This window comes from Mustela erminea, chromosome 12 (assembly GCF_009829155.1).
Source record: "Mustela erminea isolate mMusErm1 chromosome 12, mMusErm1.Pri, whole genome shotgun sequence".
Classification (NCBI taxonomy): Eukaryota; Metazoa; Chordata; class Mammalia; order Carnivora; family Mustelidae; genus Mustela; species Mustela erminea.
The window spans coordinates 29,844,288-29,860,986 of record NC_045625.1 but is presented as its reverse complement, the minus strand read 5'-3'; the positions used below and the strand labels follow the sequence as shown (position 1 = coordinate 29,860,986).

At 40.6% G+C, this 16,699-nt stretch overlaps 1 protein-coding gene across 2 annotated transcripts in view; it reads left to right on the top strand.

The window, feature by feature from the left end:
- Positions 1-16,699, top strand: part of PLPPR1 (phospholipid phosphatase related 1) — a 261,380-nt gene that overhangs the window by 227,166 nt on the left and 17,515 nt on the right. For both annotated transcript variants that reach the window (XM_032306443.1, XM_032306441.1), the window contains one exon: positions 4,568-4,700. In XM_032306443.1, the coding sequence (XP_032162334.1) occupies positions 4,568-4,700 (133 nt within the window). The remainder of the gene's footprint in view (positions 1-4,567; positions 4,701-16,699) is intronic.

The window sequence follows — 16,699 nt, the reverse complement described above, 5'->3', positions numbered from 1 at the left end:
TTTTTATTTTGAAATATAAAAACTGTCCCCTAAATATTTTGCATTTATATCACTTATTTTTCACTTACCAGATCTCCTTGAAGAAGTGAAGTCTATAAGATAACACACGGTGGGGTGCCTGGGTGGCTCAGTCAGTTAAACATCTGTCTTCAGCTCAGGTCATGATCCCAGGGTCATGGGATCGAGCCCCATGTCAGGCTCCCTGCACAGCGGGAAGCCTGCTTCTCCCTCTGTCCCTCCCCACTGCTCATGCTCTGTCTCATTCTCTAGCTTTTGCTTTCTCTCAAATAAATAAATAAAATGTCAAAAAAAAAATAAACTAAAACACACCAAACTGATGAACTACATTCCAGGATTATTTACTTATTTGCCATTTGGGTTTATATATCTGAAATACAATTTTATCAACAAAGAACAGTTATCCTCATTACTTAAAGTATATTTACTGTTCTCTAAATGTCTTATGTCACGTGGGGTTGTAGCCAGCATAGCTGGGGGATAAGAAATGCACCAATGAAATTCATTTGCAGTTCATCCACTGCCAGATCTAGAACTTGGCCTTGGTCATTTCTCGCCAGAGGGTATTCTCATTTGCTGTGAGTGATATAATGTTTGTCAGCCAGCAGTCAGAAAGGCCATAATAAGACAGCCAGGGCCAAACACCTGGAGAGTCCCACATGTCCCAGTCGCTTTCTGAACAGAGGGATAGAGAGGCAGAGTGTGTGGCAGAGACAGAGATGGAGGAACCCAGCCACTCCCAAAACCAGAGTCATAAACCTGCCGCCTTGTACAAAATGGCGTTCAGTGTGGGTTGGAGGCCTAGCAGGAAAGAAGAGGGACCTTTTCCTTTATCAAGCAGAATTCTTTCACTCTCTCCAAGCATAATCAGGCCCTAAATGAGACTAGGGGATCCAGTAGATGGACAAATAACACCTTAGGTATGGTCGGTAAAATACAGAGAAATGAACATCCACAAAGCCCACTCACTGGAGCCTGAGCGCTGGGCTGCTTCTTCAGCAACCTTTATGTCCATCACAGTCTTAACTGAAGACCAGGAATATTTTCCTACCTGGTAGTTATAAAATGACCCCTTTCCCCCCCTCTCCTTCTTCCTTTCCTTCCTTTCTTCCTTATGTAAACATTTATTATCACTTAACATACTCCCAGTATTGTATATAGTATAGTAAGTGTCCTTGCTCTGTTTTTTTTTCTTTTATGCTTTATACCTTAATTGGAATTTTAATAATGTTGCCAATAGGAACAATTCTTGTATTGCTTATTACCTTTGATGTGAGGGTCTTAGGATTTGTGGATATTTTATTTGAGCCCCATGCCCTTTTGCATGACAAGTTTGGTTTGGTTTGGTACGACTTGGAGTGATTTTGTTGAGATTTTTATGCAGGTATGTGTGTATGCACATGTGTATCTTTAACAAGAATAGGGTGTATATAGATTCTCTCACACATTTTCTTGCTTTCTTTGCCCTCATGTGTGAGTAGTAGAAAGCGTCACTAAATAGAGAATTTCTAGAATGCGCACATCTCTTTCCTATAGAAAAAGAATGTTTTGGGCTTCTGAAATGGCTAAGGCAAGCAATGTTCATTTCTTCTCACGCTTATCCTTATGTGGTTATCACCTTCTATCTCATTTCCCTGTTGCTTTGTAATCATATGTCGTTCCATGACATTACATGATGTATTTATTAGTATTCTGTGCCCTCCCTACTTACTCATACACACCAGATATATGTTCACGTCTCTGCCTCCAGTGCTAAAACAACTCCTGGCAGAGTGGGTGCTCCCTCTCCAGAACTATCAGATGCAAAGAGAGTGTACGAGTGAATTTAGTTTGAAGAGATAATTCACTTTGGATTACTTAGCCCTTGGTTTTTATTTCATCTTAAGCAATACACCGAGAATTGTGTGCTTTCTTGTCCATATTGTCAATTTCCTGCATTGTTCATCTTCAGAGAAATTAAGGTCAGAGGATTCTATCTCTAAGTAGGTCTCCTAAAGATTCAACCTTTTATTCATTCAACAAATATTGATTGAGCCTACTATGTATTAGTCCCTGTTCTAAGCACCATACACGGAATGGCAGAAGTCCTTCCTATAAGGACAACATAGCCAAACGAAGAAGGACATACAAACAATCATTACAGTTAATGGGATAGATGTCGGGATAGAGATCTTTATAATGTGTTGTGGAGACAATGGCAAGACAGGGTCCCTCTTTTCCTGAGGGGACTGGCAAAGGCTTTGGGAAGGGTAGTGACCTTTTCACTGGGTCTGGAAAGATACATAGCAGATATTGTTTTGTGTTCTTTATAATCTACCTCATTCAACTTGTATTCCAAAAGACCTTCATTAATCTGATATGCTTCATTCATTCAGCATTGAATAACTAGTTTGTACCTTACACTTGGCTAAGCCCTGGGAGAGTATAACCAAAAATAAGACAGACAGGACATCCCATGAAAAAGAACAACAACAATAATAATGTGTAACCATTTCTGGTATGAAATAGAAAAGAGAAACACAAGGTAAGAAATCCATGTATAACAAGAATGTTGGAGCTAGTCTGTGGAATCAGAGAAAGCTCCCTCAAGGAAATACTGTTTCACGTATTCAAGCATGCATGAATTTTTCCCCATCTGTTCACAAAGATAAAGAACGGCAGTGCAGTTCCATCATGTGTAGTCAGGACAAACAAAACCCCTCGGCACCTTATTTTAGCAGAGATAGGTGTTCCTAGAAAAGAGGGCGGGCTGAGTTCTTAAAGCTATTGAAATATTTGTCCGTGGCAGAGCATCAATGCATTGTTAATTCCAAGGGACATTAGGCACAAAAAAGTGCAAGGCCTGAACAGCCATCCTTAGCATCTGCCAGCGTGATACGCGCCATTGTGCACCCGTCAGACCCCGAGTCCCGTCTCTTCCTGCCAGTGTCCTGTCCCATTCTGACTGGCCTCCAGTTCTATGTCCACAACACCATTCTGTCCTGTATTTTAATAGCATCTGAGTTTTTCAGTATTTGAAACACACTCCACTTGACTTGTGTTGACTTCTCTGTTCAACCATTTTTCTTGAGTCACTTCCAAGTAAAAGCGTAAGTCGTGAACATGAAGGCTCTGGAACCAGGTCTTCTTGGCTTCAGAGCTGGGGTTTGTGACTTATGAGCCCTGACCTTGGACAGATTATTTAACCCGTCTGAGCCACAGATGTTATATTTGTGCAACCAGGATAACATGGACACACGGGGTGATGGTAACAGCTACATTTCAGGGATGCCTCTGTTATTGTCTGACCATGTGTGGCCACGTCCCCGAGTCCTTCAGTTTCCTTGCTTGTAAAGCAGAAAATACCTGTAAATGACACCAGTTTTACAATTCTACAGTTCAGTTTCCACACCCATGTGCCACTCATGATGTTGTCGTCTTTATCCATCTAAACAGATATTCCGTAATGACAGGAGGAATATGAGGGAAAGGGGAACTCTTACACAGTGATAAAGTTTATCTAACACCATAAGTGTGTGCCTGGCAAAAAACATCTCTAAGGTCACATTCTTCTGGGGGAATGTCAAAGTTGGGATGAGAAAAATAAAAATGGCATATGATGCGGTGGAAGGTGTGAACTTTGGAATTTAGGCGTCATGGAAACCAGTCCCAGTGATTCCACGTGCTAGCTGTATGCTCTGGGGGAGTCCTGAACTTTCTTCACCAGTAAAACAAGGGTAATAATGCCTACACTAGGGATCTGCTGAGCATGAAAAATACTATGATGAAGCACCTGACACCTAGTTACCAATAGATGGTGGTAATTACTAACTTTATTCTTTGTTGATGATTCTCAGTTGATGATGAGTTGGTGGTAAGTTGATGACAGCTTACTGATGGTAAGTTGGTGACAACTTACCTCCTTATTTTAAATAGGAATACACCACCCTGAGTGCAAGAAGCGTAATCAAGAAACGATCTACACAAAGGCATTGTGATTAATGTGGTACTACATACATATTAGTTCCAGATAATGAGAGAAATGCCAATTATAAAGAAGGGACAGTCAGCCAGTTCACAACATGAGAAGTATAGCTCAGACCAACATGTTCAAATAAAGATTTATCAGGTAAATAATGTATTGCCACATAACGAAGTCATAATTCATCATGATGTGTACTTATAATGCCTTGTTGGGCATACGACTGTCCCAGTCATTTCTCAGCATTGCAGCTCACCCATTCAGTTAAAAGAATTTATTCCCAGCAGGAGTGAGCCTTATCATAGATTCTATTATAATTTATTATGGCAACTTGTGTTTTTATAAGAATTTAGAATTTGATAGAATTGCCTGAAACCTCACCAAAATGATCAGTTATTGCCATCTCTAATTCTTTTGAAGAAGTAAATATAAACTACTAATTAAACCCCACTCCCTACAGCATGACATCTTTTAAAAGGATCTGGAGCCTCAAAAGTTTGGGTTTTGCTCTTGGTTTTTTAAAGTCACTGGTCTCCTTTATCAGACCATTCTCTCCAACATGATATTTCTTAAACATTCCTTCTCCAGATTTTTATTGGTGAGATATCCATGTATTTCATAAAGTCAACCAGAGAATCTTTGATTGCCCAGGAGAAAACCATACTGACCGGAGAATGCTGTTACCTGAACCCCTTACTCCGAAGGATCATAAGATTCATAGGTGAGTACAAGAGCTTGCCGAACCGAGCCCTCGCTTATAGGTCCAATCTGCTGAAATTACTACAGATGAACACGCTTGGTGGAATAGACTAAGCTATGGGAGCATCAACTTTAAAAGCAAAGTTTCTTTAGGGGTTTTCCAGGAAGTGGAGCCATTGAGCCTGATCATGATGCCAAGTCCGATTTCTCATCCTTGAAGTGAAGCAGGACTTATTCAGTTCTCTTACAAATGATTTCAGCTTGTTTTTTTTTTTACCCCTACACAATATTTATCTGAGATACTCTCTAGACATATATTTTAATATTGACCAGATATTGTCATATACCATTTAACTGAGTCTGGGGGGGGGGCACAGCGGGGGACACAAATAAAATGAATTTAGAAATAATCAAATTTCCTCACAAAGATTTCCCATCCAGTATAATTTTGTTATTCAGTGAACTCTACTCAAAGTATGGGAAATGTAACCCGTCAGAATCTGGAGAATGGTGCCTTTCCAAGGTTGGAAAACAAATAGCTTTATTAGTGTTCATGATAAGAGGTAACTAAAGCGTGTTCTATATCTCTCCTCCTAGGGCTTTTATAAAAACATCTGAGGTGATGTGGATAATGGTTATAGAGTGGGAATGAATATGTATATGGGAATACGTAGGAAATAGATTTTGCAGAGTTCCTAAATAGTAAATACTCAATAAATAACTGGTACAGTGTTCAAATGAGCTCCTACAAGTATCTAGTGACCGGATGTTCATGGGAGCCAGGATAAAGCTCCCAAAGTGGGAACATTGCTGGTATAAAAACAAGCTGTGATACTCTTTAAAACCTATAGGGGTGCCTGGGTGGCTCAATGGGTTAAACCTCTGCCTTCGGCATAGGTCATAATCTGAGGGTCCTGGAATCGAGCCCTGCATCGGGCTCCCTGCTTGAGAGCCTGCTATCCCCACCTCTCTCTAAATAAATAAAATCGTTAAAAAAAATAATTAATTAATTAATTAATTAAAACCTATAGAACTGACAGCTGGGAAAGTGAAGGCCAGAATATAACATCCTCTCAACTCTTTTGGTTATCCTTAATCCTCTTTTTTTCCTATTGTAGAAAAGGGTTGGAGTACTTCAAGTCATAAGCAAATGACCACATTAAAATAAAAAATGCAAGAACTTTTGTGATTGGAGTGGGAATGAGGGAAGTGGTAGCGTGAGAAGCCTAAGAAAATCTAACTTAAAAGAAGCAACTGTTAACATTAAAATAGTCTTCACAGCTACCTATGTGGCTCAGTCAGTTGAGCTTCTGCTCAGATCATGATCTGGGGTCCTGGGATCCAGCTCCCGCCCATGCCCATGTCCTGTCTGGCTCCCTGCTCGCTTGGCAGGAGTCTTCTCCCTCTCCCTCTACTGCAACCCCTACCCTGACTTGTGCATGCTTGTGCATGCCCGCTCTCTCTCTCTCTCTCTCTCAAATAAATAAGTAGAATCTTAAATTTTAAAAATGGTCTTCAAAAAAAAAGTTGTCTTCAGCATCTACTGATGCGATCGGCACAATGACCTGTGGAAGTCTCCAGTGAGCTCACTGGGTAATCCCTGGTCAATATGATGTCACTGTCTGTGAGTTCACTCATGCCAAACAGTGGTGCCTTTCAAAGATGTCCAAAATTTGGTCACTTCCCACCAGAGTGGCGAGGTAACAAATCATCAAGGAGAAAATAAAGGAGGGAAAAGAATCTTTATTATACAGGACAGTGGGCTAGACACTTTATGAGCATTATTTCATTTAATCCATCCAAGGCCCTGTAAGGTAACTTATAATCTTAATTGTACAGATGAAGAATCTGCTATAGAATGGCGTAAAGGCACTTTTCCCGAGCAGTGTGAGAGTGTATATGTCTATACACGCATTTGCGTAATTTGATTCAGAGAAGATTTTATGACCACTGCCTGATCGTATAATTAGAGCAAGTTATTTAAAGCAGAAGGTTATTTACAGTTAACTGGAGATTTCTTTAAAAGTCACTGTTGTTCTTTCTTGGCAAAGATAAGGAAAGAATCTGGGGCAAAGTCCAAAAAATAGAAATTACAACCGGCGTCTATCATGTATATCCGCCTGTCTCGGGGCATTGTCGGGGCAAGATTTGTTCAATGAGGGATAGCAACAGCACCCCCCCCCCAACTATCCAGGAATGAATCCTGCAGATTGCCTGTGGTAGTACCTGAAATTCCTACTGGAGTCAGTGCATTGAGCGGAGGCGTGGTTTCAGGAGGATGATTAACGTAGAAATGTCTCACCCAAGAGAAGCATCAAACTCCCATTTTCATAATTGGTGACATTGTCCATTGAAGTCTATCGTAAGCTAACAGAGATGCTGCTCACGGGGAAGGGTGTGGAGACAGGCAGCAGGTAACTTGCAAATCCTGGAGAACTAGAGGAACAGCATCAAGAAGGAAGGGAGGTTGCTGGGTATGGAAGCACTTGCTTCATGCTTTCCCTCCTCTGTTTTATGGCACCAGCATCTGCTCAGTTACTTAAATCAAGATCCTAGAGGTCACCTCAAGCCATCTGGGAACTTCTTAGAAATGTACATTCTTAGGCGTCGTCCCATACCTACCCAATCAGAAAGTCTGGGAATGGAGCCTGATGATCTGTATTTCATGACTGGTCATCCAGATGATTCCAAATCACTCTGAAGGTTGGGAGCCCTGCGTGTAGGCCAGTGAAATATCTTGCCCTGTCAGTGGTCCCCCTGCATCCTATCCTGCAACATGGCTCCGGGAGCCCCAGGTGCACAAAAATATCTTCCATTGACCATTTTGCAGATCTTTCTGGATCCAAACTATGATCAAGTCAGTTCCCTGCTTCCCAGAGCATTCCTGGTGTTTTGAACAGTGTGACGCCTATCTCTGGTTCCTGTTCATGAGCTGTTCCTCTGTCGGCAGAACCCCATTGCCATCCTCTCACCCTTCAAGCTGACAGTCCTCCTCAGCCTCCAGAACACTGCTAACACATTACCTCTTGACCATGCCAGACAGGTAGCTCCCAGGCCCCCACTGAGCCTGCATCTTTTATAGGCACTTACTATATCCCTATAACTATGCAAGGCTGTTACTCCTATTACTTTGTGATCCTTTGGAGAGCAGGGATTGTATCTTTTCACTTTTTATCAACAGCATATTGCAAAATGCCTGGCACATAGTAGGTTTTCAATAATTTTTTTAATAAGTAAAGAACAATGATTAATGTTATTAAATCACAGATTTGCCTGAAATTGCTTCCATAAATGCTGGCAAATATTCATTTGCCTCCTGTTTAATTAACTTTATTACCACTCTTCAGCTTAGTTTTAGGAAATTAAAGTACATATGTTAGGCAATTTCTAAGACAAACTCAAAGAAGTCTGTCCTAACTTCATATAGGAGAGTTGGAGGTGGGGGGAGGGGTCTGTGTATCGTAAGAAGGGCAACTTACTTTTTTTGAGTATCTGGATGAATGTTTTTTATAAGAGGAAAAAAACATACTACTTAAAGATCCTTTAAATGAGGAGGTTTTCCTTTGAAAAAATTGAAGTAAGATAGTAATCAAATGTATTAGAAATGTTATTGTAAAGAGCTTAACAGTTCTTTTGTTGTGCTCAAGAGTCACCAAAAATCATCAGAAAATGACAACTGTTTTACCTAACTGTTCTAACTAAGTTGAAATTGCATGATTTTCTCTTGCAGTTTATGTAATTATTCTAGAATCCATTACAAATAGTATTTCCCAACAAATATGATCAGCTTCTCACTGCAAAATGACCAGTGAATTAGCAAAATATTTTTAAACGAAGTAATGCTTTATGCTGTCAATGGTAAGGAGAAGCTTGGGATTCAAATACATTTCTGGAAAGACTGTATCTATATACTCTTTCTGTGTAGCAGTTTGACAGTGTATTTCAATAGTCTTAAAAATAGCTATTCTGGGGTGCCTGGGGGACCTGGGTGGCTCAGTGGGTTAAGCCCCTTCCTTCCACTCAGGTCATGGTCTCGGGGTCCTAGAAGCCTGCTTCCACCTCTCTCTCTCTGCCTGCCTCTCTGCCTACTTATGATCGCACTCTGTCAAATAAATAAATAAAATATTTTTTAAAAAATAGCTATCCTTTTTAACCCAAAATTCCACTTCAAATAATTTAACCTAAGGAGATGGTCATTAATGTAAATTAATTTTTATGTACTAAAATTCTTTTCATAACATTAATGATAAATATCTACTGATACACTTTTTTCAAAATAATGCTAACACTGTAAGTTACAACCTCAGAAGATGTTATATTTAAGAATTTTTTTTTTAAATACCGCAAGTTTATAAAGAGATTAAAAAATTAAAATGTACATATATATATAATTACATAAAAAGTAATACATTCTTTATCCATTTGAAAGCTATTTGTATCCTATATAATGATTAATTAAACCACACTGACCTTCCTGGTGGTAAAGATGTAAAAAGAAATGTGACTAATGCATGATCTTACTATGTTTAAGGAGAAACATCTGAACTTTTTATGTTATCAGCCTAAATTTTATCCCTGAATAAAGCTGAATTGGCAAACATGTTCTATCCATTGCTTCACAATTACTTTATCCATGCACTTTGTGGTCACGCTCTGAGCTTTCCTTAAAGCACCAGACCATAGTGTTGGCAGGCTGGTGCTTCTTTGGATGGAGAGTTGCTAAAAATAGTGTACACTCTATCATCCAGTTTTCTTTCTATTAAACAACATGTTCATTTTGTTCAGGGTATGTGAGAGGAAAACTCTGGTTTTCCATAAAAAGTTCAGATGTTTCTCCTTAAATATATTTAAGAATTTTTAATGAGGGCCGCCTGGGTGGCTCGGTGGGTTAAGCCGCTGCCTTCGGCTCAGGTCATGATCTCAGGGTCCTGGGATCGAGTCCCGCATCGGGCTCTCTGCTCAGCGGGGAGCCTGCTTCCTCCTCTCTCTCTCTCTCTCTCTGCCTGCCTCTCTGCCTACTTGTAATCTCTGTCTGTCAAATAAAATAAATAAAATCTTTAAAAAAAAAGAATTTTTAATGAAAGGGGAAATATTCATGATATAATGTTATTTGAAAAAGTCAAGACACTATGAATCTATAATTATTTCAAAATAAGGATACATCATAGGGGTGTGTGTGTGTGTATGTGTATCACGATGAAGAAAGATTGAAGGGAAATACACTCATAGTCAACCTATATCATTTCTGAGTTGTAGGAGAATGGTTGAATAATTTTTACCTTTTGCTTTCTATTCTATAATTTCCAATTTTTATCATGAATATCTATAATTTTAAAGTCAGAAAAAGAGTTAAACATTTTTTTAAGGGGGCAAAGGGAAGGAAAAATAGGGGCTAGGGAGAGGCTACTCAGAAGGTTGGGCAAGTCCTTTAACAAGACCTTCAGCGTGGGAAGCAGAGCTGAGAGTGGTAACTTGTCTCTCAGTCTTCTCTAGTCTGGCTGGTGTGGACTTGAACAGTATCCCCTCAGCCCACCCCAGAGTTCCAACATAAATGTTCAGTGAGAAAATGGCAAAAATAGTGAAGTCAGATGGAAAAATATTAAATGAAGAAGATAATAGCTGCGTTGACCTTGACAGAGAGGATGGAATTGCTGTGATTCACAGATCCAATAATAAATTGGTTTTCCCAAAGTGGTCGTTAGAAGAAAGATGCCCAGCCTCCCGAATGTAGGTTGTACCCACCTCTGAATGGTTTAATTTCTCAAGTTGTTTCCATGATGTGGGAAGGGAGGAAAAGAATTGACTGCACTAACACATTTCACCAACATTTTATAAAAACAAATGCAGTCAAATTAGTAACACAGACTTGGACTTCTCCATCTCCTCAACATTTTCCTCTGCATTCCTTTCCCTTCTTATAGCATCTCTTTTGTTGTTGCACTAAATTGAACAGCAAAAACACATAGATCTAAGTTCTCAAAAGAGATAAACCCTTGCATTCTCTTTGCAGCAGCAAGGACAAAATAAGGAAGTCACATTTTCAAAAAAATTCATGAAGAGAAGTTTGGTTACATTTATTACTAATATACTTGAGTAAATGTAGCCTTGTAAACATCAGTTATTAAATAGTAAAGTTTTGGTTTAATATTAAAAAGTAATGAATAAAAAGCATTAGAATTTGATGAGGGTTTTGAGGTTTTTTTGCCATATAGAAGGAAAACTAAATTAACTTTCCCTTCTTGAATAACTAATTTCTTTTGGGTTAAAGGGAAAAATTCATCCAAATACCTCAGGATTAAACTATCTATTTGCAACTAGAATAGCCTGTCACCCAGAAGCTATTTATTATGGGTTTTCCATTTAGGATCACATAGTTGTTCCATTATTACTTATAATAAAAATTTAATTAAATACCAAGCGAGTCTTATGCCATTTAGGTCAGGCCTGAGGATTAGGTAGCACTGGACAGAATAGAAAGCACCATGGTAAACTGTTAATTCGTGTAACACTAATTAATTGCCATAAATTAAGTGTGATCTAAATGGAGCATGAATATTTTAAATGCAGCTTCAAAGGTCACAGTGTTTTATGGTCATAAGAATTGGTACCCTGAGACAAGCTTAATGTCAGCCTTTTTTGAGAACTAGAAAATCCTTCTCAATTTTGAAAGTCACTTAAATGTACTTTATCTAAAAAGAGACTTAACTGGATTCAGGAAGTCCATTTCTATGTACATTCAGTATTTATACTAATTATACAATTTATATATAATACATAATTTATATTTATAAATTAGAGGACTGATCATATTCATTCAACCTTCAGCAAATGATTTAGGTGGGCATCTACCATATGGTAAGCACTGATTAAGTTGCTGAGGACATATTAGTGAACCAAAGAGATTTATTTGCCCTCACCGAGTTTTTATTCTAGTAGGGGAAGCCAAGCGTTAAACAAAATAAATAAGTAAATTGTAGTGTTCATTAGAAGATAAGTGTCATGTGGAAAAATAACATAGAAAAAGGAAATGGGCAGTTTGTAGGGGCAGATATGCAATTTTAAGTGGGGAGAGAGAGGCTGTCCTTCAAGGAGAATTGTCTAGACTTGGCAGTGACTTCCTAGCAGGACAGTGACCATTCCAGGAAAGTAGGTGCCCCTTGTACCAAGTGAAAAAAGTTAAGGTTCCGTTTTTTTCCTAAAAAAACTTGCAGTGCCCAGGCACCCAACTTTCATCATCTGGACAGAAAAATGCCAAAGGCAAAGCAAGGCATGAGCCTATAAGCCAATGGAGATATTTCTGGAACTCAGCGATAGAAACCAGAGTTGAAGCTCCAGGATATACATCAGGAGGAGAAAGCCAGTACAGATCTTCGGGGGGAAAATGGAGCCTCCATTTCTGGAACCTCTGTCTCTGGGCTTCATAAGCAGTGAAGCCACCAGACTTTGAGACGGACATGTTTGGTACTTCCTTCTAGGGAGCAAAGATGCCTGGGACATGAGGGGTGGGGAGGCGCTGGAACTGGGAGCCCTGAATGACTAAAAGGCACAGCCAGATCTCTGCTTAGGTCTCCGGAAGTTGTGATGAGACTGCCTATGGTTCAGAACAAATCTGTTCTTCTTTGAGTGTCATCCTCCATGAATGAGAACAAGTCTCCTTATCCAGAACTCTGTAGGTTACTCTCATTATCAAGAGAAGAGTTATTTAGTCATATGAGACTCTAGTGATCTTCCCTGAGGGCTCTCCCTGCACCAGTGTTTAAAAGACTGGACTCTAATAAAAGGAACAAGTAGATAGCCACTTTCTCAACACTTTGCAGAAGAGCCGACGCAAATTCATGGCACTTCATTGGTAGCACCCCTGTCCCAATAGTGACAATCAAAATGATCTCTAAACACTGCAACGCGTTCCCTGGGAACAAGATCACCCTCAGTTTTAAAGATTTAAGAAAACACGTAGACTTCACATTTTTGCTTAAAACATTATATGAATACTTTTGCTATGAAGATATTACATCATCACAAAATTAGGCACAGTGAGATGCAAGAATACTGTCTGAATATTGGCAATGACTCCCAACAGTTGATAAAGGGTGCTTTCAAAACTTTTATGTGAAAAATAAAATTTACACTATCTACAAATACCGAACCGTTATATTGCACACCTGAAATATGTCAGTTATACCTCAATAAAGAAAGAAGTAGTGTTTTGGAAATAATTTAAATTATTACATTCGTACATAATAACTCTAACTAGAAAATGCATCAGGCAGAGACACTAGGTCAGTATCTGTCAGTCACTAACAGGATGTGGTGCTGGTCGGTGCTAGCAATGGAGAGGATTCAGATCACCAGCTTTGCTTCAGAAATTTAGGAACATGATCAGAAAGGGCAGAACTCCAGGGCTGTTACTTGGAAGCCCTCCAGAATTTGATATGCCTGTTGTTAACATTCCTTGGTAGGTAAGGAATCTAAAATCTTCCCTTTCCACATTTAGTTTGTATCTAGGGCATGCTTCCTAGAATTATTTGCATCTACTTTCTCCATTTTATTGTACTATTCCACTGTCAACGTGCCTGGGTGGCTCAGTTGGCTCAGCGTAGGACTCCTGATTTCCGCTCAGGTCATGTTCTTGGAGTCCTGAAACCAAGTCCCATGTGGGGCTCTATGCTCAGCACGGAGTCTGCTTAAGATTCTCCTTTCCCTCTGCCTCGGCTCCCCGCACTCCCCCACCCCCGCCCCCACACATGCGCACTCTAAATCAATCATTCAATCCATAAACTCTTTAAAAAGAAAAACATTTCACAGCCTCTGGCAAACTTTTAGTATCTTTGTCTCTGTCAACCAGGCTTTGGATCCACACTGTCTAGGGGAACTGAGGAGTAAATATTTAAGGCCAGCAGGAGTAAGAGAGAAGTCAGACATTTGAAAGAGGAAAAACCCTGAGGAATTGTCCTCGGAAAGGAGGGCTAAAGAAGACATCCCTGTTGAGATGTCCACTGAGGAAAACCGAACGTAAGAGTTCCTTAGGTGTTCCCTTCCACTGTGGAATATGGCACTGGTGAACCCCCGTATTTGTACTTGCTGGTGTGGAATACCCATTTTCCTACTAAAATGAAGTCTAGGAACTGATGTATTCCGTTTCTTGAACATCATAGTAGGAAAGCGAAGGCAAAAGATTCACAAAGCTGGTTAAATTTTGAACACAAGAAAATGTTCAAGCATTCTCAATGTCACACAGCACAGTAGTTCTTCAGTCCTCTCTTCTAGTGCATTGTTTTGCTCAACATAGACAAAAGAGCAGCCCTCTTTTAGAAACGTTTGAGAAGAAGCTGGGAACGTGTGTTGAGGGAGAAATGGGATTCCCTCCCCCTCTTCAGAGATACTGTTACCAACCTAACCCGGATAAGTCATGTTTGTGTCTTTTTCAATATCCTTTTCTTTTTGAAAGTTCTAGATGTTAACTTTTTCATATGAAAATAGGCAGGAGTCATGTACTCCTGTGTTCATATTTAAACTGACAACCATTGCAAGTTCTCAGGATCAGAAAGGGAGACATTTCTCTCGAAGATGTCTAAGTATAAAGTTGTCCCCAAACTGATCGTGATTTCCAGAATCCTTGTGCTTCACAGCTCTCCTCGGTAGGAAGTCTCTCCTGTTGGGTACAGCAGGGATCCCCAGATTCCAATTTAAGGTGATTTTTTTCACTCTCATTGCACTGAAAATGGAGACACCCTTAATTTGCAAATGATGATTTACAAGTTTTCCTGACTCTGCTGAATTTTGGGGAAGTTTATAAAAAAGAGACACAGTCCCTACGATTTACATGCTAAATGGTTAGACTTCAACCCTGTGTTCAATGGAATCGGGGATATGAGACACTTACCTGAGCTAGAAAGTCTGGACACGTTCCTATGCTTTTTCCATTCTCTTCTCCTGTTCTTATTCTGATGTTTCTTTAGCAGTCCATTAATTGATTCACAAATAAATATTAAATGTTTACTCCGTCACATTTGATACTGGGTGCTTAAGATGCAACGTTAAAATAGATGTTCTCCGTGCTCTTAGAGGGCTTGTATATTCTGCAATTCCAACGGGAGAGTTGGCCATCACTAGAAAATCACACACATGTAAAATTCTCACTGGGACAACAGGTAGGAAAAAGTAAAACAATATCATACTAGTCTAATATAGGAATTTTTTTCCAAAACCCCATGTGATAGGTGATTGTTTCTTTCACCCTATCCACTCAGGCGAGGCAAACCCACCCATAGTATCGATCAGCAGACAGAAGTGTGGCTTGCTCTTGGCCTGCTCTTCAGAGCTACAGCTGCAGAGCAGGCTGGTGTGCACAGCGCGAGCCGGCCCCCAGTCAGCAGGCTTTCTGCCGGAGCTGCTCCGCTCCTCGCACCCCCACTGCCACACACAACTGCAGGGCCCAGCAGGCGCTTGTCTCTAGAGCCTGTGGGTCTGTTCCCTGAAGAGGCCGCCGCCTGTGCCTCTGCCGCCTCCCACCTAGCTCTTGCCCAGGAGTGTGTCCCTGAACACGCTGAGAAAACTGAAGAAGGAGAGAGGACAGTTCCAGGCAAATTCAAAGAGCAGAACTCATCCAGTAGGGTGACCACGGCCATATTTTCTGAGGAATCTCCATCCCCGAACCTCTGAGTCAGGGGCCAGATGGTAGGAGAGAAACGAAATCTCGCCCTTGGTTTTCTCCCCTCATCTCTGTCTTCTAAGGAGAAGTTCGAGTTTTCCTGAAGTAAAAGTCCGTGTGTTTGTGTGTGTGTGTGTGTGTGTGTGAGAGAGAGAGATTAAGAGAGAGAGAGAGAGAGAGAGAGAGAGAGAATGCACTCCATGTCTCTTACTGATAATGGAAACCCCTTCCTGACTCTCCCCTCAGGTTGGCTCTGGGAGTTTCCCTCTTTTTTCACAGGCGTCGGTCGTGTTTGCTTCGGTGGATCACTGAGAGCTGCTCTACCAGGGCCAGTCAAGCAAGGTGCCATTTTAAACTGGAAATTACACATTTATAATTTAATATAGAATAGTTGGCCTTCGATGTAGAGGTTCCCCTTCAGGTCACAGGACCTTTGTGGCTGAAAGGAATTTAGTCCTTCCCTTACCTCACCAATGCCCCCTCACCCCATTTCCACCCTGCTCTCTGGGGCGAGGCTTCCTAATGAGAGTCACCTGTGTGGAAAGCAGTACCATCCTCCTTGGCAGCAGGAAGTCTGGTTATGTACTTTGACAAATTTTGCTTTTTTTTGTTTTTTGTTTTTTGTTTGTTTGTTTGTTTTGGAAGGCCTAAAGGTATCCTGCTCTGAGTCCTAGTATCTTTTTCAAGCATGCCAGTTATGCGTGGCTTTGCTAGTTCTCCTTATGCACATTTCCTGGTTATGTCACTGCTCCTGCTATGTTCACATTTGAGTAAAAGGGTAGTTTCCTGCACCGATTCCATAGCACGGACCAGATCGCGGAGTTGCACCTCCACGCCCTACATTGTTAGCGATCAAAGATCCCAACTTGTCCTGAGACAGACTGAGATTAGATGAACCCATATGGAATCCTGAGGGAAAAAAACAAGGACTTTTTAATACCTTTGTCTTCCTCTCTCTTCATCCTTCCTCCTTCTTCGTGCCGACAGGTGTCCTCTTTAGGCCACAAAGAAGCATGCTCAGGTTCCCTTGGCTGATCTGTGTCATCCTGACAAGTACAATAGACATCATCATCGATTTCTTTGTCCTAATTCCAGGCCCTTCTAGCCTCCTGTCCTCTCGGCATTCTAATGCCCGTCATCCCTTAGAGTGGGGCAGTTTACAAGCCCTTATCCCATACCACACACTAGGGTGTCTGAGCTTTGTGAGGTGTCCCTTGGGCTCTACTAGTTTGCCCCTCCCTCTGCCCTTGCTAATAGAGGACACCATTCTGATACCATGCTGGTTGTGAAGCTTCTCCAAAAAGCTGCAGTGCTCCTGAGATGGGATGGAACATGCTTCAACTAGATTTCCAAAAATCATCCTGGAGGTT